General features: G+C 48.5%; 1 protein-coding gene across 5 annotated transcripts; it reads right to left on the bottom strand.

Moving 5' to 3' along the window:
* Window positions 1-240: 240 nt before the first annotated feature.
* TSTD2 (thiosulfate sulfurtransferase like domain containing 2) lies at window positions 241-20,887 on the bottom strand. 5 transcript variants are annotated; one of them, XM_089318667.1, is made up of 11 exons: window positions 20,726-20,887; window positions 15,980-16,194; window positions 15,061-15,346; window positions 13,150-13,270; window positions 10,126-10,331; window positions 8,596-8,721; window positions 7,728-7,833; window positions 3,411-3,529; window positions 2,812-2,970; window positions 2,094-2,232; window positions 241-1,022 (listed from the first exon to the last, which is right to left on the bottom strand). In XM_089318667.1, exons 5-11 carry the CDS (start codon window positions 10,165-10,167, stop codon window positions 763-765), a joined length of 951 nt encoding a protein of 316 aa, XP_089174793.1. In that variant the 5' UTR covers window positions 10,168-10,331; window positions 13,150-13,270; window positions 15,061-15,346; window positions 15,980-16,194; window positions 20,726-20,887; the 3' UTR covers window positions 241-762. The 5 variants fall into 5 exon arrangements, 4 of the variants coding, with proteins under 4 accessions (XP_089174793.1, XP_089174788.1, XP_089174781.1 ...); XM_089318662.1 differs by having other exon boundaries at window positions 15,061-15,374; window positions 20,726-20,864; XR_016224440.1 differs by lacking the exon at window positions 10,126-10,331 and having other exon boundaries at window positions 3,411-4,167; window positions 15,061-15,374; window positions 20,726-20,864.
* Window positions 20,888-20,943: the final 56 nt, after the last annotated feature.

Raw genomic sequence — 20,943 nt, forward strand, 5'->3', positions numbered from 1 at the left:
GTGTGGTAGGCTGGCCAGCCGTCACGGCAGTGCTGAATGACCTGCAATGTGTCTCATATCCCAGGTGGAGACTGAAACTGCCCAAATGCCAGTGTCCCCAGGCCGGGTGTCTACACCTGGACTTGGTAGCTTTTCTTTAAAGGATCAGATGGTAAATACCCTTGACTCTGTGGGCCCACGTGGTCTCTGGCATAACTGTTCAGTTTGGCCACAGGTCAAATGTAAAGGAATGGGCAAGACTATTCCAACCAACTTTATTTACAAAAGTAGGAAATGGGCCAAATGCCAGCTTGCAAATCCTCTGTCAGAAGAGACAGGTGAGGCGGGAGTGTTGATGGCAGGTGAACCAACAGGCCTGGTTTAGGAGTCACTCCTGGGGCCACAGCTTTCCCATTTTTGCCACCAGGATGGACAGGTTTGTTGACAAGGCCAGTGACTTACCCAGCCCTCCTGCATGGCAGAGACGGGGCAGGACATGGTCACCAGGCTCGGGCCTGCACTAGCAGCAGCTTGGGGATCCAACAGCTCACCTTGTTCTGTGCTCTGGCATAGCAGGAGTCACAGTGTTTCGGGTAAGCAGGCAGTGAGCCCTTCAGTCCCTCTCTCTACCCTGAGAAGTATAGGTGGCCAATATGGCAACCAGTATGCCACGGCGGCACTGGCCAGGAGCGAACTTGCCAACTTGTCTGCTTCTGTAGCCTGACGTTCTGCTATACGTGGTGAGCTGTTGTGAAGGCTTGGGAAAACGCCCAGAGGCCACGGCTATGAGCATGGCCCACAGGGAGGCACTCCTGCCATGGGTTCCCTCGGTATGCGCGGCCGCCGGGCTGTGCACTCGCATTCCTCCTTAAAGCTGTGCTGGGTGGAGCCTGGGGCCTGCCTGCCCCCTTTGTCTTGACACGTGACACAACAGGCTGTGAATCCTCGTCCTTGACAGGCAGGGCAGGTCAACACGAGCTGGCGACACTGTGTAGTGGAGCAGAGTTTATATTGGTCCCAGGGGGCTCCACAGTATGAACATTCTGGGAGGAGAGAAAAGCCTCGTTACACTTACACACACACACACACACACACACACACTCTTCTCCGGTTCCTGCTGGCCTGTGCCTCTAAGCGCACCAGCATGGAACAGATCCTGCTGGGCTCAGGGAAGCTTTCTATGTAGTAAGTCTGTCTTCCAACAAGAACGGCACCCCTGATTTTTTTGCTCTGGGGAGCTGAGTCCAGTGTTCCCTGCCCATTCTTTCCCATCTGAAAACCAGCTAGTGAAGTTTCTCATTGGCTTTCCAAGCCACCCACTGCTAAACGGCCTCTTTCCCTTAACCCATCCCCTTTCCCAGTGAGGACGACACTCCTGAATCCCCACCACCCCAGACACACATTCAGCTTGTGCAGCCCACGCCACACTCCTCTGCCCAGGGCCGAGTCGCTCCTGCTGTTGCTAGGACACCGGCCATCTGACTTCGAACACTCCTGTTCTCTCCTTCCTCAGGCTGGTTTTCCCTGCTGACTTCCTGGCAGCTCTGAGAACATCAGTTGTCCCCAAGTCGTCTCACCTGGCTTCAATCAGCCATCACAGGGCTATCCACTCCTTCCCGCTCACAGGCAGGTGTGCCCACCAAGTACTGCCAGTGTTCCCCCGGTACACTCTCTCAAGTCTACTTGTGCCCAACACTGCCGCCACAGCACGTGCCCTAGGTTAGCTCTCCTGCTGGCACGCTGGCCCCCCTCAGATGTGCACACCCTGTGTTCACAGAGCACCCACAGCAGGGGCCTCTTCAGACTACACGGGCTTACTCAGCAGTCTGGCAAAGACACGTTTTCAAAGGTATGAAAAAAGGCACAGGGTTACAAAGGACACCAGTGACACAGAAATACAATTATCAAGCTAAAAAAAAAATCTGATATAGTGAGGTATGTGTCTTTGTATTAACAGGCCAGGACCCCAACACAGGCCCCACTCCTGCTCCAGGGTTCTGCCTGCCTCACTGCTACATCACCAACTGGTGGGAACACAGGGCTGGGAACCTCTTTCCCCTGTGGTGCTTCTCTGGAACTCTCTGGAACAGGAAGCTGAGAACGTGCAGACCCACCTGACACCACGTCACTGTTGTAGCACAGGGCGTAACGGTCATCAAAAACAAACAACTTCCCTTTGTAAAAACCATCAGGAAACTCTTCCAGATACTTGTGGATGCCACCCTTGAGCTGGAACACTTCTTTACACACTCCCTAGGTGTGGAAAAAGAACAGCGGATCTGAAGACACAAGCAGAGAGCTGTAAGAAGCTCCACAGAGTAGCAAGAGGACTCCCTCCGCTATCAGCCGGGGCTCCTGGCTCCCTCTGCAGGACACGGAGGAACCGCTGACCAAAGGGTCAAGGAAGCAGCTGGCCAGACTGTGGCTCGGAGCGGGACGGGTGGTGACAGCCGTGTGGGCCTTCACTCCTAGGTCCTGGGAAGCTCAACTATTTTTCCTGCCCCCTAAATATAGGGCGGCACCTGTTGGGGCATGTACTAGTTTGCTCTTCTCAGGATCAAGCAAAAGGATTAAGAAAAGGGCGATGTTAACTAATCTTTCCCTTTTGGACTCTATGAGTCTCAAAGACTGTTAAGTGCTTTTCACATCTTGAGATTCAAGAACCTCAGATTTTGTCCTTGTAAATGTATGTACTAAACCACACAAGGGGAAAAGAAATCCTTTGGCTGGGAGTGGGGGGGGGGGGGTGGAAGTGAGGGGTGGACACCAACCCTGGGCTGTTTGTAGGGCATTCTCACTTCCATGCCATGGTGCCCTTAGGGTGTGGCTCACCTTGGCTTTGAGGTAGGCTGAACCCCGCTCACAACGGATGCCCCCAGTGCAGTACATCAGCACCTTCTTCTCTCTGAAAACATCCAGATTTTTGTCGACATAGTCAGGGAAATAGCTGAATTTCCTGATGTCTGGGGCTAGGCAGCCCTGGAACCGTCCCTACAAGAGGAATGGCAGACAGAAAACTGTCAGGACCTGGGCCTGCCAGGAACAAAGGCTCCTTCTGTGTCGAACAGCCCTGGCTCAGTACAGCAGCCCTGGTAGTTGCTGCTCCTATCCCATTCCGACCTTTAAACTTCAAGATCTGCAATGTGCAAACAAGGCTGGTGGACTGGGGGTCACGTTCTCACAGAGTCCTCAGGACGGGGAGGCGGCTCAGAACCAACTTCACAAGATCCGACACACAACAAGGGTAGGCTCACAGGCGTCTCTGATCCCGATCTCCTTAAGATTTTCTCACCAGAGCCTGACTTAAAATGTTGGGTTTCTTCTGAAGCCGCTAGCACTAGAGGGAGAACCTCAAGGCCACGTATGTACCGGCACACACAGCATCCCCTCCCACTCCCGTTTCAATGAACTCAATTCTGGTTCTTACTTACTATTTTGCTTTCATAGAAGTTTCTGCAATCTAGTAGAATAGTATCACTTTGTTCCTGATTGGCCTGAGATAAAAACTTTTCTACTTCTTTATGAAATTCACTTGGAGATAAATGGATTCCTAAAACCAAAGCAAAAAATTAGCTTAAACAAAAATCCTAATCATAACTACCCTGGTCTAACTTACGTATTGTTTATTTCCATCCAAATCTTTTCACAATTATAATTCTCTGGAAAGAATATTATTTGATGATTATGAAATAATTTAATAATTCCAGGGAGACACCTGGCAGTTTAGAAATAATCAAAGAATTCTGCACCTTCCCATTTGGCCTAACCCTGGTGATATCAATCAGATAATTGTGAGCAAACTGCCACACAGGTTTGCCGGTCCCTTGTATGGTCACTGTTCCACTGTGATCAGACAGGAAGAGTGTGGGGCTTGCCTGTACTGACCACAGGCTTTGTAAACTCTTCTAAACCAATGCCAAGAACCCTGGCAAGGGGTATGTGAGAATAAAGCAGTGGAGGGGCGGCGCTGTGGCGCAGCAGGTTAACGCCCTGGCCTGAAGTGCCGGCATCCATATTGGCTCCGGTTCGAGTCCCAGCTGTTCCTCTTCCAATTCGGCTCTTTGCTATGGCCTGGGATAGCAGTGGAGGATGGCCCAAGTGCTTGGGCCCCTGCACCCACGTGGGAGACCCGGAAGAAGCTCCTGGCTCCTGTCTTTGGATTGGCACAGCTCCAGCCATTGCAGCCACCTGGGGAATGAAGCAGTGGTTGGAAGACCTCACTCTCTCTGTGTCTCTGACTCTCTCTGTAACTCCATCTTTCAAATAAATAAAAATAAATCTTTTAAAAAAATAAACAAAATAAAAAAGATAACTTTTTTTTTTACAGGCAGAGTGGACAGTGAGAGAGAGAGAGACAGAGAGAAAGGTCTTCCTTTTTTTTATTTATTTTTTATTTTTTTATTTTTTAACAGGCAGAGTGGACAGTGAGAGAGAGAGAGAGAAAGGAAGGTCTTCCTTTTGCCATGGTTCACCCTCCAATGGCCGCCGCAGCCGGCGCGATGCGGCCAGCGCATTGCGCTGATCCGAAGCCAAGAGCCAGGTGCTTCTCCTGGTCTCCCATGGGGTGCAGGGCCCAAGCACTTGGGCCATCCTCCACTGCACTCCCGGGCCATAGGAAAGAGCTGGCCTGCAAAATGGGCAACAGGGACAGAATAAGGCGCCCCGACCAGGAATAGAACCCGGTGTGCCGGCGCTGCTAGGTGGAGGATTAGCCTATTGAGCCACGGCGCCGGCTCAAAAAAGATAACATTTAACAATAAAGTCATATTATAAAAAAAAAGAGAATAAAGCAGTGGAATTAGGTTGGAGTATGTTTTTAAAAAATGCAAAAGGGTGGGAAGAATGTGTCTAAGTTTGTTTGCATGAGTAAAAGGGAAAAGGGTGAGAGGTTGACCACAGAAATGATACGAGAAAGACAGGTGAGACAGCAAAGTTACAGGATGAAGGAGATGAGGAAGGCAGCATTTGAAAAGGAGAGCCTTTCAGTCTGTAAGCCCTCTGCCTCTCGGCTCACCAGGGTAAACGCAGTCCCGTATCTTTGGGCGTCCAGACATCTCAGTAACTGAGAGGAACTTGCGGTGCACTTGCCACGGGCGGAGGCTCTAGTGACACAGTCGCCCACCACTGGTGACAGAGCTCTGCAGCATTCCATTCAAGACGAACCCCACAACCTCCCCAAACTGTCCCATAACCGGGATGGCCTAGAGGCCTCAAGGCATGCATGGCCAAGGAGTCTGGATTTTTACTGGCCCAAGCTAGGATTGCAGGGAGAAGGGAATAAGGCCAGATTCTATGTAAGTTATTATTACATAATTACATAGACACCAAAACAGGGCAAGAACGGAGGTTCACAAATGTGCTGAGAGGTGTAGAAATCCATCAAGATTTCTACTTGCAGGCAACCAAACCTGTGCCCTGCTGCTGCTACTCTGGCTGTTGCTCTCCTGGCCCTGACAAGGCCTGAACAGACAGGTACATATCCCATGAGGTCCCTCTACATAAGCTGGCTCAGATGCAGGCAGCCCGACACTGCCTGGAGCCTGCTCTGTCCCTAAACTGTCTGTGACCTGCTCTGGAGCCTGGAGCCTGCTCTGTCCCTGAACTGACTGTGGCCTGCAGCACCCAGGCAGCTGTCTGCAGCAGCACCTCCTGCCAAGGTGGGGACACTAAGCAGACACAGCCTTCCTGGGCCTTATCTCTCATGCCCCAGTCTCTCTTCCCAGCTATTTGTATCTGTACTTCCATTTGCCTCTGGCTTAACTCTCAGTCTTCTTTTAAATATTTACATTGTTGAGTCAACCAGCCCTTTGTGTTTCCTGATGAAAGAAAGACAATAGTACCTATGAAATAGTCTTGGGGAATAAAAAAAAAACAGAAAAGGGGGAATCAAAGCTAATCAGACCGAGTCTCTAGTCCAGAGCTGTCTTCACATGACAGTAGCCACAAGTGGCCGATAAGCACCTGACACGTGACCAAAGCTGTGTTATAAGAGTGGCATACATACCAGACTATAAGGTCTTAGTATGAAAAAAAAAATACTACACCATTTCACTGATAACTATTCTGATCACATGTCAATAATCTTAAAAATTATGTATAATATTTTAAATAATGCATGTGCTGCATGAATTATGTATGTAATGGAATTAATTTCACCTACTTTTTACTCTAAAATGTGACTAGCAGGGTGGGTTTTGGTGGTGCGCTTTACATGCTGCTTAGGATGCTGACATGACAAACCCGAGTGCCTGGTTTGAGTCTTGGCTCCTCCACTTCTGATTCAGCTTCCTGCTAATGCACACCCTGGGAGGCAGCAGTGATGGCTCAAGAATCTGAGACTCTGCCATGCAGGTAGGAGAGCAGGTTGAGTTCTGGGCTCCTGGTTTTGGCCTGGTCTAGCTCTGGCTGTGCGAGCATTTGGGGAGTAAACCAAAGGAAGGAAGATCCCTCCCTGTGTCTGTTTCTCTTTTTCTACTTTTCAAAAAAAAAAAAAAAAGATGAACACAGCTACTAAAAAATATAAACGTGTACTATGTGGCTCACATTAATATTCCTATTAGATGGCAATACTCTAAATCCAGCAATCATTATCATTATCTGGATGATGGGAAACTCTACAAGCCCAATGGCCCAATTCCTTAAAAAATAAACTTCAAGGAGAAAAAAAAGATGGAGGCAACAGATATATTGATGAAGCACAATAAATGGATCTCACTTGAATACCAGTAAAAACAAACTTAAAAAATTATGAGATAACTGGGATTTGTCCATTTAGATATTTGATAGTATTAAGGGATTACTGTTAAAATGTTTTAATGCAGTAATTTTAGTCTTTTAAGGGGCTGGCTTTATGACCGTAGCAGGTTAAGCCACCACCTGCAGCACTGGCATCCCATATGGACGTGGGTTTGAGTCCAGATGCTCCATTTCCAATCCAGCTCCCTGCTGATGTGCCTGTGAAAGCAGCAGAAGATGGCCCAAGTGCTAGGGCCCCTTCTACCCATGTGGGAGACCCAGATGAAGCTCCTGGATCCTCCTGGCTTCGGCCTGGCCCAGCCCTGGCCACTGTGGCCACTTGGGGAGCGAACCAGAAGATGGAAGACTTCTCTCTATAACTCTGTCTTTCAAATAAATCAATCTTAAAAAAAAAAAAAAAAGAAAAACTTTATCTTTTAAAGATATCTACTACAGTACTTACGAATGAAATAACATGACATTAGGATTTCCCTGAAAATAGTACAGGATGAAATGCAGACGACAGCTGCCATGAATTACATGGAAGATCACTACTATTTTCTCTGCATCTTTCAATGTCTGAAAATATTCATAGTAATAAAGTAAAACAAAAACCTTGCCAAACAAATGTCTTTCAATGGGAACGAGGAGAGAACATTCTAGAGCACTGCAAACTGCTTTTGTGTTGAAAGGCACTTGCTTCCTGTAGCAAAAACCCTGTGTGCTCTAGTCTGCTGACAAAGTGTTCAGAACTAATTATTCCACTCCTCCCAAATTGCTTCTCTAGAAGGAAAAAACAACTTACTGCCAAATCATTACCAGGAAGAGTTAAGCTGGGTCATTCTAAGGGGTGAGTCCTCAATTCCCATCCTACCACAGAGAAGAATCGATTTAGGCTCGTTTTGAAGACAGAGTCATCATGATTCTAGCTGATCACAGTGTCCAACTTCCTTCTTTGTTAAATATCATTCCTATTAAGAAAAGCACAACTCCCCTTCTAAGAGCAAGCATACCAGGCTTCTTGTAGGAGGTCTTATCTGGGCTGATCCCCATGGGCACAATCTCTTCAAACACACCAACACGCAGTTCTGGGAAACAGCAAGCTCCTCCTTTGCTGGTCTGGCCAATAAGAGACAAAACAGCATACAGTGTTCTGGTTCCATCCCAGGTATGAGACAAGTGCCAAATACAACAAGTATGGTCTCTTTTGTAATAAGGTGACAGGTGAAATCTTAAGAAACCTCAAACTGAGGGAAACAATTAGGACACCTCAATGGGAAAAGAGTAGGGCCAGCATGTTCCAGCTAAATCAATGTTAAAAGACATTTATTATGTATCTACCATGCACAGGAATGTTAAGTCAAAAGGTGTTTCCGTGGCTCTAAACAGTAACTGTGCAACCGAAGCACCACTAAGCAGTCATTGCCCCTGCTTTTGTCCTGGAGGACTCCCTTTCTTTCTGGGGCAGTAACCATTCACCAGCAGACATCAACTAGGCACTTCCTCTGGCCTTCTCACTCACCACGATGAAGTATAAAGATGCTACAACAAGGCAGCTCGGCTAGGAGAGCACCAGCTGTCCTCCAGCCTGCACTCAGAGGTTTCCTGAAACCCCAGTGACCTACTGAAACAGACGGTCTCCAGTGAGCACACATGTCCAAGTTTGAGTCCTAGACTGTGTGACCTATAAACCCTCAGAGTGTGTAAGGGGAGGTCTAGAGAGGGCACCAAAGTGATGCCAACACACGGGCAAAGGCAATGGCAAGGGGAAAAGGGTTTTATCTGGCACTGCTTGTCTGCATGGGCCTCCTTTTCAGTAACTGGCATGAGGCCACAGCACCTCAGTCTACACGCTTTTCCCTTCCCCCTACTTTCTCTTACCTTAAAATCATCCTCACACAGATAGTCCTTAAATAATGGACAAGAAAGCATGACTTCCACATAGAGTCTCGTGGCCAATTTGCTTCCACCAACTGTCCCATTGATCCCCTCTTTAGCGATTCGAACCTGAGACACAAGACAGTGAGACAGAAGGAATACAGCCTAAGAGTTTTAGGGCAATTATCTTTCTAGGACAGAACAAGAGGCTCATATGCGGTTGATGAGCTTAACAGGAAACGTTCAGTCACTGTTATGGACACCACACTGCCACCAGACAAAGACACATTTGTTTTTCTACAGTGGCATGGCCCACAGTTCAGCCGAGGTAGTTGGTTAATGTGTGTAGGACAAAAGGATCTGAATAAAACTACTGGAAAGCACATTTGCTATGGCACTCCAATGGCCAAAGAAGTAAATTTGGAGCTTAACCTAAATCCAGGCAATGTCACACGATACTGCAACTGAGGATCAGGATTCAGCTCTGCCACTGACTTAGTTCCTTAGTTCCCACGAGTTAGTTGACTTTTCTGAACATCAACTTCGTCATCTCGTTAAAATGTGAATAGAAGAGCACCAAACATGAGAAGCCTTGCTGAGACGGCGTTACCAAGATTCTAGGGGACAGGGAGTCCACGTGAGGCTGTCTCTGCAGTGTCTGGGGAAAGCCCACCACCTCCTACTGCAACATAAGACCCAGAGCACCTCATTCTGTTCACCGACGTATCCCCAGTGCCTAGCACAGAACAGAAACTCAGTAGGTATCTGTTGAATAAATTAATGTGGATTCACAACTGGGGCTCTCTGGTTTCTCAAATCCTGTATTCTTTTTGGGATCTTTCATTGGGCAGGGGACATTATGGCCTGGGACAAGGCCCCAGCCTTAAGGGACATGCTCTGGGGCCCTGGCGGGTTGGTTGCTTTGGTTCTACCAAATCCTTTATACTTTAAAGACGGGTCATCTAGGAGCCAACCCTGTGGCATAGTGGGTTAAGCCTCCACCTGCAGCACCGACATCCCATATGGGCACAGGCTCAAACCCCGGCTGCTCCACTTCCAATCCAGCTCCCTAATAATGGCCTAGGAAAAGCAGCAGAAGATGGCCCAGGTCCTTGGGCCGCTGCAGCCACATGGGAGCCCTGGATGAAGCTTCTGACTCCTGGCTTTGGCCTCCCCCTCAACCCCTGCCCTGGTTGTGGTCATTTGGGGAATGAACCAGTGAATGGAAGATCTATCTGTAACTCTGACTTTCAAATAAATAAATAAATTTTTATTTTTTGTAAAGACTTATTTATTTCTTTTAAGTAAATCTTTAAAAAGAACAAAAGATGGGAACAGGGTCTTTAAAGAAAGTGCAGCCCTGTGTGCTATCAGTTATAGTATCCTCTGGAAAGAGAGGTGATTTAACTCAAGGCACTATCTCATCCTACTAGCACTCATACAACAATGCCACCAATCGATTCATTAGAATTTGAAAACTTTAAACAGCTGCCCTTTTCCAGGTCCAGGGCAAATACTGAGTTACCGACTCACTCTATGCAGGCCCTTAGGGCATGGGTGTAAAACAGGATTCATTTCAGGAGCCAGTGCCTACTCCCTGGCAGTGGCTATCCAGAGTTCCGTGGTGCAGATTCTGGACCACACCCAGCCTCCCTGAGAAAGAGGCCTCTTCTGAGCACAGGAGGGGCTACAGGAAGCAGGCACCATCTCCGCTGCAAGAGCCACACCACTGATAGGGCCTACCGAGAAAAACAGAGCCGAGTCAGCGTAAGGCTCAGGAAATCCACTCTGAGGAGGTGTTAGGGATGAAGGACACAGTGCCATGTGACTGTCTCAGAACATGCGACTGCCTCAGGGCAGGCTAGCAGGCTCTTCCCTAATTATTTTAACCTCAGAATTAAAAAAAAAAAAAAAAAGGCAAGCACATCTATACCTGCCAAGCTAGGTCAGAGCAATCACTAAACATACACATTACACTTTCAATCTCCTGCATTCTGCAACAGAAATCTTTCAAAGAAGCTCCTTTGCGAGGAATGCCTCACACCTAGCAGTCAAGAACAGCAGTCAGCATTTATTAGGCTTTGAGGCAGAATTTTGTACAAGGATCCTGAAAGGTGGATATTTTGATCCTCACTTTACAGAAAAGGACATGGAAGTGCAGAGATGTCAAGTAGCTTGCCCAAGGGCACAGACTTGGTAGGTGGTAAATCCAGGGTTCAAAACAAGATCTTACTGGCCCGACATCTTGTGATTTTTCTTTTCCAAAGTCTCTAAAGAATCCCCTCAAATTTCCTGAGGCAATAAGAACGTATGGCAAAAGGACAGAAGTTTCTTTCCATAACTCCTGAATTTTCAGGCTCTGTAATTCCCTACTTATGCATGAATATTCCACCAAAGCTTCTCTCAGCACAAAACTATCATGCAGCTGGGTATGTATCCAGGCAGGTGCTGCCACCATGCGGACAGGAGCCCTAACTGACAGTTCACCACTCAGCTGGGTTAAAATTAAGCCAGTCTTGCAACCAAGACACTAACTTCCTGTTTTGCACACTCAGGTTTACTGTGAAAATCTCCATCTTTTAAAGTGTCATGTTCTCTGAATAGAAATGGTGATAAATGTACTCATTTATTTATGAATTTTTAAAACGAAACACTAGGAATTGTGTTAGGTTGGTTAAAAAAAGTCTTTCCCCCTTGGAGCTTATAGACTACAGGGGCCAGACATTAAGAAAAAAGTCAAAAATGAACAATGGCTTTGAAAAACAATTAGAAGATTGGGGCTGGCGCCATGGCTCACTTGGTTAATCCTCCGCCTGTGGCACCTGCATCCCATATGGGCGCCGGATTCTGTCCTGGTTGCTCCTCTTCCAGTCCAGCTCTCTGCTGTGGCCCGGGAGGGCAGTGCAGGATGGCCCAAGTGCTTGGGTCCTGCACCCCATGGGAGACCAGGGGGAAGCACCTGGCTCCTGGCTTTGGATTGGTGCAGCACCAGCAGTGGCGGCCATTTGGGGGGTGAACCAATGGAAGGAAGACCTTTCTCTCTGTCTCTCTTTCTCACTGTCTAAAAAACTCTACCTGTCAAAAACAAAACAAAACAAAAAAAAACCAACAATTAGAAGATGCAATGAGAGAGAGGCAGGCATTGTCGCTCAGTGGTTAAGAGGATGCTTGCCTGAGTTTAAGTCCTCACTCTGCTTCTGATCCAACGTCCTGCTAATGCTCACCCTGGGAGGCAGCAGGTGATGAAGTTTCTGGGTCCCCATGTGAGAGCAAGGTGGAATTACAGGCTCTGGCTTCGGCCTGGCCCACCTCAGTGAGCAATCAAGGAGTGAACCAGCCACTCCCCAAACGACCAGGGTGACCCTTATCTGGGAAGCCAGTGTCACAGGTGCTGGCAGCTTAACCTGCTATGCCACAATGCTGGCCCCTACCCTCAGGATTTTTAACTCTGTTGCTACTAACATGTGGCAACAGTGAAAGCCTTGTGATCAATAGGAACGTGACCCTTTAGGAACCTAATGTTTACAAAATGCAAAACTGCAACGGGCATATTTCAGTGGCAGTTAATAGCTGCATCACTTAAGAGAAGGGAGATGAACAGGGGAAAAGGCCCACGGGACACCCTGGAAAGACTTTTTTTGTGTACTCAATGCAACCTTCCATTTTCTTCTTTCTTGTGTTTTCTTACTCAGCAGATGAGGAATTTCCAATGCTATGTGAATTCTTTCTAAATTAAAAAAAAAGGGGGGGGGCAGCACTGTGGTATAGTATGTTAAACTACTGCCTGCAAGGCTGGAATCCCCTAAGGGTGCTGGTTTGTGTCCCGGCTGCTCCACGTCTGATCCAGTTCCCCATTAATACCTGTTAATATGCCTGGGAAAAGCACTGGACAACCCAAGTACTTGGGCCCCTGCCACCCACGTGGGAGACTCGGATGAAGCTCCTGGCTTTGGCCTGGCCCAGCCCTGGCTGTTGCAGCCATCTGAGAAGTGAACCAGTGGATAGCCATTTCTCTTTCTCTGGAACCATGCCTTTCAAATAAATAAATATATCTTTTAAAAGATTTAAAAATCTGTAGCAGGGAGCAGGATCTGAAGTGGAGCAGCCAAGACTTGGGTCTTACATGGGATGCTGGTGTCACAGGCAGCAGTTTAACCCACTGCGCCACAACACTGGCCTCTAAAACATTTTTCCAACTAATATCTCATGAGCATTTCCCCATACCAGGAGTCAACAAATTATGGCTGCTTTGCATATGGTTTTACTGGAACATAAACACGTCCATCCTTTCCCATACTTTGTATGGTACTAGTTTCTTTGAGCAAAGCCTAAAATACAGGTGTTTACTACCTGGCTCTTTATGAAAAAGTTCGCTGACACCTGGACTGTGCCATTAAGTGCTCTCATTAAACACCATGGAAATGGCTGCTTAATATTCGACTTAAATCCCAGCAGGGATTCCCACAGAGAATCCTTTTAATGAGGACAGTCCGTGCAGTGCAAGGTTGGGAAGCAGGCGGAGTCCAGGGAAGGCAGGGGAGTGGGAGAAGGTGTTACCTTGCCCGTGAGGTGCAGCTGCTGACACAGAGCTGTCTGCCAGGCACACACCCAGTGCGGATCCTCCAGGTCACAGTAGCAGTAATAGAGAAGCACCTCCCCTTCATCACTGCCCTGGCCACTAGAGAATCAGATGGAAACAGCAGTTGAGTGGTGGGCATGAGAAAGCCACAATTCACCAGGTACTCTCAGAGGGTTAAGGTGGACAGACTCGGCCACCTTTGTTCCTACAGTTGTTCTCCTGAAATGAGAAGCAGCTCCTTTGTACGTGCCCTACAGCTGGCAGTAGCTGCCAGGGACTCCTACCATCTGAACGAGCCTGAACTGAAGCAAACTGCATTTCCCAGGGTATGCTCTGAATCTGTTCTAGGGAATCATGTTTGGGAAACCCCACAGATGCTATCCCCCGCTTCACTCTGCTGAGGGCTCTGGGGAGTCCTGCAGTAAACATTTGAATGCAGTGTTTCCCCTGTTTGACTCTAGCATCCCCCAGCCCTGGGGTTCCACCGAACATATTTCAGGCAGATGATAATTAAGGTCCTACCCTGCTCAAATCTACATCTCCCGCATCAATACTCACTGTGTTTCAAGGCCTAGTCTCCTCCATGAAATTTCGTCAGTTTTAGCAGTTCTCTATTTTCCTCTCTAAACCCCTGCAACAAGTTATCTGTACCATACAATTTAACTGATAATTACATCATTGGCTAATCATTTCATTTATCTTGCACTTATATAACTAGAAGGCAAATTCCTTTAAGTGTGGGGCCATACCAAAATGGATTCATTCGTGTAATAGCTATAGTTCACAAGTGCTTGAACCATCATCAGCAGAATTCATACAGCAGTATTGGGAGGCAGGTGGGCCAGGCATTATTATTCTGACTTCAGAGGTAAAGAAAAAGATAGAAAAAGTATTAGTGACTAGCTTAGGTCTGATGCTTGGTTCAATTCTCTTATTTTCTTTCTGATAAACAGAGAATTTGGTGCTGAGTAGTAGTGACAGCAATATATCAAATCTGGACTACTTTTACCAGCACATAGTTCAGGAATTGCTTCAAATCAGAAACCTGTCCTCTAGTTTTTGGTAATAGATTTGGTGAGCTTTTCAAGAGCAGCCGGCACCGTGGCTCACTAGGCTAATCCTCCGCCTTGTGGCACCGGCACACCAGGTTCCAGTCCCGGTCGGGGCGCCGGATTCTGTCCCGGTTGCCCCTCTTCCAGGCCAGCTCTCTGCTGTGGCCAGGGAGTGCAGTGGAGGATGGCCCAAGTGCTTGGGCCCTGCACTCCATGGGAGACCAGGAAAAGCACCTGGCTCCTGCCTTCAGATCAGCACGGTGCGCTGGCCGCAGCACGCCAGCCGCAGTGGCCACTGGAGGGTGAACCAACGGCAAAAGGAAGACCTTTCTCTCTCTCTCTCACTGTCCACTCTGCCTGTCAAAAAAAAAAAAAAAAAATGCCCACAAAGAAACCTTAACTGAGTTTTATACATAATAAAAAACTGGAAACAACTACAGATGTCTATAAACAAGATGGAGAAACTGGAAGAGGGGCAACTGGAGCAGAACCAGCGCCCCGACCGGGACTAGAACCCGGTGTGCCGGCGTCGCAAGGCGGAGGATTAGCCTAGTGAGCTGCGGCGCCGGCTGGCATTTTTTTTTAATACTGCTGGTCATATACCTGGGAACAGGTCATGGGGAGATGCATGTTTAACTTGAAAAAGCAGCAGCTGAACACCCCCAAAGGTTGTGCCACCTGTATCGCCATCACCTACGATAGGTGTTCTGGTTGCTCCACACCCATAGCCACATTTGGTGCAGCAAGTCCTTCTCAGGTAGCCATTTCAGTGGTGGGCTGCTGTAGCTCACTATGGTTGGAGGAGTGTTTTTAAAGTCAAATCACAAGAAATCTTACCTTATCAGCTCATTAGCACTGATGCAGCTTGTATCAGGGAGCCAAGCAGACACATCATGGCTGTGAGGAAGGTGTCCTTCCACGCGGTTTTGTTGGTCAGCAGCCGTAGGGCTCTTTGACGTGCTCAGGGTCACAGCCAGCTGCTTTAAAACAGACGCAGTCTGCTGGTACATTTCATCAGCATGTTGTGTTGCCACGTGTCTATGGATGCTGCTCCGGTCTGTGAACAGGTGCTGACAGCATTGCCACCGTTTTTCTTTATCTCCTAAAGGACGTGTTGGAACTTCTTTGGTTTTGACAAAAAGGGCAAAAGCCTGCAATTACATTTCAAATACCATTACTGATAAATAACCTGAACTCCACAGCTAACGATAGTCTCCAGGAACTCCCTTGTTATCTTTCCAGAGGGGCTTCCAGGTTTTTACTACCATTCTATAAATTCCCCGAGACAGCTAACAGTTCTCTTACTGGCTTTAGAAGAGATTATTAGAGACACTAAGACTGAGTTTCATGAGATTCAACTCCCAGCCCCATAACTTTAGTCTCGAGCACTGGAGTATGTGTAACACAGTTTGGCCTTCTGCTGTTTTCAGCAGTCCACATGCTGACTGAGCTGAGGGCTGGCACCTGGCCTAGTGGTTAAGATTCTCTATTGGAATGCCTTGGTGTGATGCCTTTTCCAGGTTCCCGGATTGCCTCCCAACCTTCTGTCTAGCACCTATGCTTAATTACTCCACCGTAACTGTCCTAGTGCCACACCTTGCCTACAACTCTCCTTTGCCTGCAGCTCTTACCAGCACTGGTTAATGCCCCTGACTACACTTCACCTGGAGCTGGAGAGCTGTCTTGATAAGCAGCTAAACTATACACCTACATTAATTATATATCCTTGACCACAAAATACTCGTGGAAATGTTACCTTTTTCTTTGCAAATGAGTATTTCTTCTTGGTACTGCCATCTAACTCTGCTTTGAGACTGCTGTTGGGCCTACTAAGACTTGTATCTTTTAAATCCAGGTCAGAAAATCTTAGAACACAGGCCTCCAGGTCCTCTCCCTGGTCTGGTGAAGTGCAAGAAGGCATCTGGCTTGATGGCAGCAGTGTGGCCGAGATCCCTCGCAGTTAAGCACCTCCTGGGATACAAGGCAGGCAGAAACAGCAATTCCAGTCTTTAATTACTTCTTAAAGTAAACATGAAGGTTATCAACCAAGCAAACCAGCACGGGCCCAGTAGCCTGAGCTACCCATACATTCACTTGTTCACTCAATAGCATTTACTGAGTAACAAAGTTGAGCACCGTTCTGTACACTGGGGACATGGCAGTAAATGAGAGAGAAAGCATCTTAGGGGAGAGGTAAACAAACCGGTTTTTTAAAAAAACCATGTGGTGAAAAGAATTATGAAAAAAATAAACAGAGTAAGGAGAAAGTGATGCAGGTACCCTCTAGACAGAGGCCAGGAAAAGCCTTTCTGAGAAAGGGAGCAGTGCCTGAGCAGAAACCTGAATTCAGGGGCAAGCCAGGTGCACACTGAGGGCGAAGGCCACCAGAACAGCACCATGAGCAAAGCCACCAAGCTCTGTGCTGGTACCTGCAGTTCTAAGCACTTGGCTCTTTCTGTCCCTGTTTGCAGAGCTGGGCGAACGTTCTTCCTTAGAACAGTCAGGGAGGCAGTGCCATGTTAACTGCCTGAGGAAATAACAAAATTGCTACTGTGGCCAACTCTTACCAAAACGGACACAATGTAGTCAAGATACTACATTATTTCTCTTATAAAGCAAATGTTGCAAGTGAAAACCACTTACAGGTAACACCAAGCACTGAAAAAAGCAGGGCTCTGGCTTCTGGTGGCATCTATGAGTTCTAATCGCCTCATCTGTGCATTGGGGATGGCAGTATCTACCCTGCAGGACTAGAAAGGAATGCACACAGAGGCCGTACACATGAGGGTATTTCAAAAAATTCATGGAAAATGGAATTATAAGTTTATTTTGGTGCAAAAATTTTTCATAGCATGCACTTTCCATGAAATCTTTGAGGACTCCAATTAGGTTCAATGAATGGTTAACACCATTAACATTTCAATTTAATGATCATTTCAAAGTTGACATAAGAAATTGATTTCCCTAAGAACCAGCTGTGCAGACTGTATTTTCCACACACGGCCGCAGCAGTATTTCTGGCCTATTCGCCCTCTCCCTCACACTAGGCAGACTTGTAACTGCTCCCAAAAATAAAGAATGGCAGAAGAGATGTTACAGGACTTCTGAGCCTTTGAAGGCTTCACTTCCTCCCACTGGCTCTCATTCTGGGATGCTCATGCTGAGACCAAGCACTACTGCGAGTCCAGCCCACACACAGGAGAACCGTGTGGAGAGGACCGGAGGCCTACAGCTGACAGCCAACATCTACCCCCAGACAGACCCCTGGCATGGTTCCAGCCTCTGCCTTTGAGCTGAGAGCAGAGACAAGCGGTTCCTGCCCACTGCACGATAAATGGTTATTTCCTGCCGTTCGGTCAGTAAAGTTTGTCTCTTGAACAGTCTCGAGCAGGGGGCCTGACCCAGACACTCAGGATTCTGAGAATGGTAAGGGAGGGAAGTCCAGGCTCCAGAGAGGGAGCAGAGAGAGAGGTCACCTCGGAGAATGAGGAAAAAGGTGACAAGGGTGTGGAATCGCAACTTTGCCCGTGGGAACCTGCGCTCAGTGAAGGTGAGACGCAGTGTATGCACGGGGAGACCACACCCTGCTTGCCGACAGTGCTGGCTGGGATTTGTGAGGACGAAACACATCACCAACTCTTCCACAGAGGATCTTTCTGCCTAGGACTCACACCCCCCACATAAGGTACATTCAAATCAGCTATGTGGTGACCACGCTGGACTCAAAACAAGCTGTTACAGGGGAGGCACAAATTTATTGAACCCAAATCCCACCTGTATTTGAAAACTGAGTGAAACAGGCTGAAGGAATACTTGCGTTACATTTTTTATGCCCCTCATTTCTTTCTTAAATGTCTTTTTTTTTTTTTGACAGGCAGAGTTAGAAAGAGAGACAGAGAGAAAGGTCTTCCTTCCATTGGTTCACCCCCTAAATGGCTGCTACGGCCGGCACTGTGCTGATCCGAAGCCAGGAGCCAGGTGCTCCCTCCCAGTCTCCCATGTGGGTGCAGGGCCCAAGCACTTGGGCCATCCTCCACTGACTTCCCGGGCCACAGCAGAGAGCTGGCCTGGAAGAGGAGCAGCTGGGACAGAATCCAGAGCCCCAACCGGGACTAGAACCCAGGATGCCGGCGCCACAGAAGGAGAATTAGCCAAGTGAGCCATGGTGCCAGCCTCTTAAATGTATTTCATTCAAAGTTCAAACGAAAGGAGCAGGTCTCTAACTCTGAGGCTCCAGGCCTTACAGGCACAAGGAAAACAGACCCACACCCTCCTGTGCCCGCAGCTGTTTTACTGTAGAGAAAATGCTTACATCACCTTCCAATTAAAATCCATCCCACAGTGACCGAGTGGGGGCCTTCCACGTGCCAGGCACTGCTCGAGGCACAGTGTGCCTTCAGAGGCAGTACACTGGGAGGGAGCACAGCCGGAGGAGTGGCTGCACATAGGGCTCCTCTTCCTGCAGTCACGCCTCATGCCCAAGCCGCCTCCCCAGAACACTGGCCAAAGCTTCTCTCTTTGCTGCTTTGTTACCCACTTTCTTCCACCCCCTCCCCTCCCCAAAGGCTCACCATGCCCACCACTGTCACCTCTTCCACCAAGTCTTCTCTGCCATGCTGCTGCCACTCTCCCTTCTGAAGACCTGAAACACTGGGTTCCTGTCAGCCTAGACTCAGGTCGAAGTGTCCCAGCGTGCACTCTACCCTCGCCACACCACATTGCGTCCAGTTCCACAAACAAGCCATGTTCTTTACACATGCCTTTCCCACCACCCCAAAACCTCGCCCCTCGCTCTAAACCTGCCTTTGGCCTCACGATACTTTATTCTTTATGTATCCTGAACTATTTCTTTGGCGAGTGTCTGCTCTGAGAATGGCACCCAAAAAGGTATGGGCAATGCAGCTCTGAATGAAACGTCCAAGCCCCTGTTCTTGTGGAACTCCTGTATTCCAGTAGCAGAAGACACTAACTAAGCTAGCAAACTTAGCATGAGACCGCGATGAGAGCCACCGCCTCTCCTCCCTTTGCTGCATCCTCATCGTCCTGTCTCTACATGCTGAACTGCTCTATCCACACCCACTCCCTAGGTGGTCTCATCCCATAAGCAAGGTCTTAAGAAACTATATTTGCTTCAAAATAACGGCGGAAGGCAAGTAATACAGCTGAAACCAGATTAACCATAGTTGGCAATTACTGGAGCCAGGGATGAGGGCATGGGGCTCATTACGTAATTTTCCCTGTTTCTGTGAGCACTTGAAACTTCATTGAAAAAAGGGGAAATGAACAGAAATAAAGGAACATGTATGTGTAGAATAATACATACGCCACATTTTATCTACAACCCCAGCCCCTCTCCTGAACTACAAATTCACACAGTCAACAATTTGGCTAACTGCAATTTCTAATGCAGCTGTGCAAAACAAAACTCTTACTTTTATTTATTTTTAAAGATTTATTTATTTGAAAGGCAGAGTCAGAGAGAGAGAGAGAGAGATATCTTCCATCCTCTGATTCACTCCCCCAAATGGCCACAATGGCCAGGGTTGGGCCAGGCTGGAGCCAGGGGTCAGGAGCTTCTTCCGGGTCTCCCACATGAGTGCAGGGGCCTAAGCACTTGAGCCATCCTGTGCTGCGTTCCCAGGCCATTAGCAGGGAGCTGGATTGGAAGAGGAGCAACCGGGACTCCAACTGGCGTCCATGTGGGATGCCAGCACTGCAGGCGGCAGCTTTACCCACTATGCCACAGTACCGATCTCAGTAAATAAATCTTTTTTTTTTTTTAATTCAGTGTCTGGCACAGAGAAGGTATTAGATGTTTACCAATACTTCTAGAACAAAATAAAACAGCAGTTAGGTAACGAGGGGAGGTCGCACAAAGGACCTGATGCCTGAGCTGGGACCTCAGCCCAGAGGAGCCCGAACTGCAGACTGAGGAGCGGAGACTTCCAGGGAGAGGAAACAGATTCTAAAATGTTAAAGGGCTTGATTTACTGGAAGGAGCAGTTAGAACAGTGGATGAGGGCAGAACTGTACAAACCACGACAGAAGGTTTGCAATGGAAAGTCACTGGAGTTTAAACAAAGGCGTCACAAGGTCTGATTCTGGATTCTCTTTCAAAGTAGAGCTGGCACGCTCCCCGGACGGTGCCATTTACAGGCTGAGGGCGGAACCGGTGAAGCCCGGGGGGGTGAAATCTCAGATGGCCACGGCCAAGGCAGCAGAGACGTTCGTACAGTGTGCACGTAAAGATGTATCCAATAACCATCGAGAGCGCGACCACAGGGCCCTCATCCGCTCCTCCTCAGACAACTCACAGAGGGGAGAGGTAAGAGGACGGCCGGCGCACACAGAGCCCCGCAGGCCCGCGTCAGGGCCCGCCCTCCCGTCCCCGGGCCCCGCTCGTGCGGCACCGCCTCGCACGCCGCCCGGCCCCTCCTCCCGCCCACCTTCCCCGAGGCCACAAAAGCCGGGCAGTGGCAGGGAGAGGGAGCGGAGCACGTACCCGCCGGTCCTGCTCCTTTCTTAGCTCCTTCTCCACCCGGTGCCTCCGCCGGGCAAAGGTCACCACGCACCGCCCTCGACCCTACAGACCCCGCCGCGTGGTGCGTAGGAAAGGCCTCTCGGGACGTCACCCCGCTCCGGAAGTCTTCGCGGCCGTGAGCGCAAGGGCCGCCGGGAAAACCACTGAGAGGCCTCCCGCGGGTGGCTGCTAGAGCGGCC

Source organism: Oryctolagus cuniculus, chromosome 1 (genome assembly GCF_051225735.1).
Source record: "Oryctolagus cuniculus isolate XC-2025 breed Fujian yellow rabbit chromosome 1, ASM5122573v1, whole genome shotgun sequence".
Classification (NCBI taxonomy): Eukaryota; Metazoa; Chordata; class Mammalia; order Lagomorpha; family Leporidae; genus Oryctolagus; species Oryctolagus cuniculus.

Bases quoted from the DNA above. Each gene is read 5' to 3' on its own strand.
- TSTD2 (XM_002708164.6), bottom strand. From the start codon at position 16,144: ATGCCTTCTTGCACTTCACCAGACCAGGGAGAGGACCTGGAGGCCTGT. The intron at 8,722-13,149 runs GTAACACCTTCT...CTTGTGTCTCAG, and splicing joins AGCTGCACCTCACGGGCAAG to GTTCGAATCGCTAAAGAGGG. The intron at 7,834-8,595 runs GTAAGAGAAAGT...CTTATTGGCCAG, and splicing joins TGTGTGAGGATGATTTTAAG to ACCAGCAAAGGAGGAGCTTG.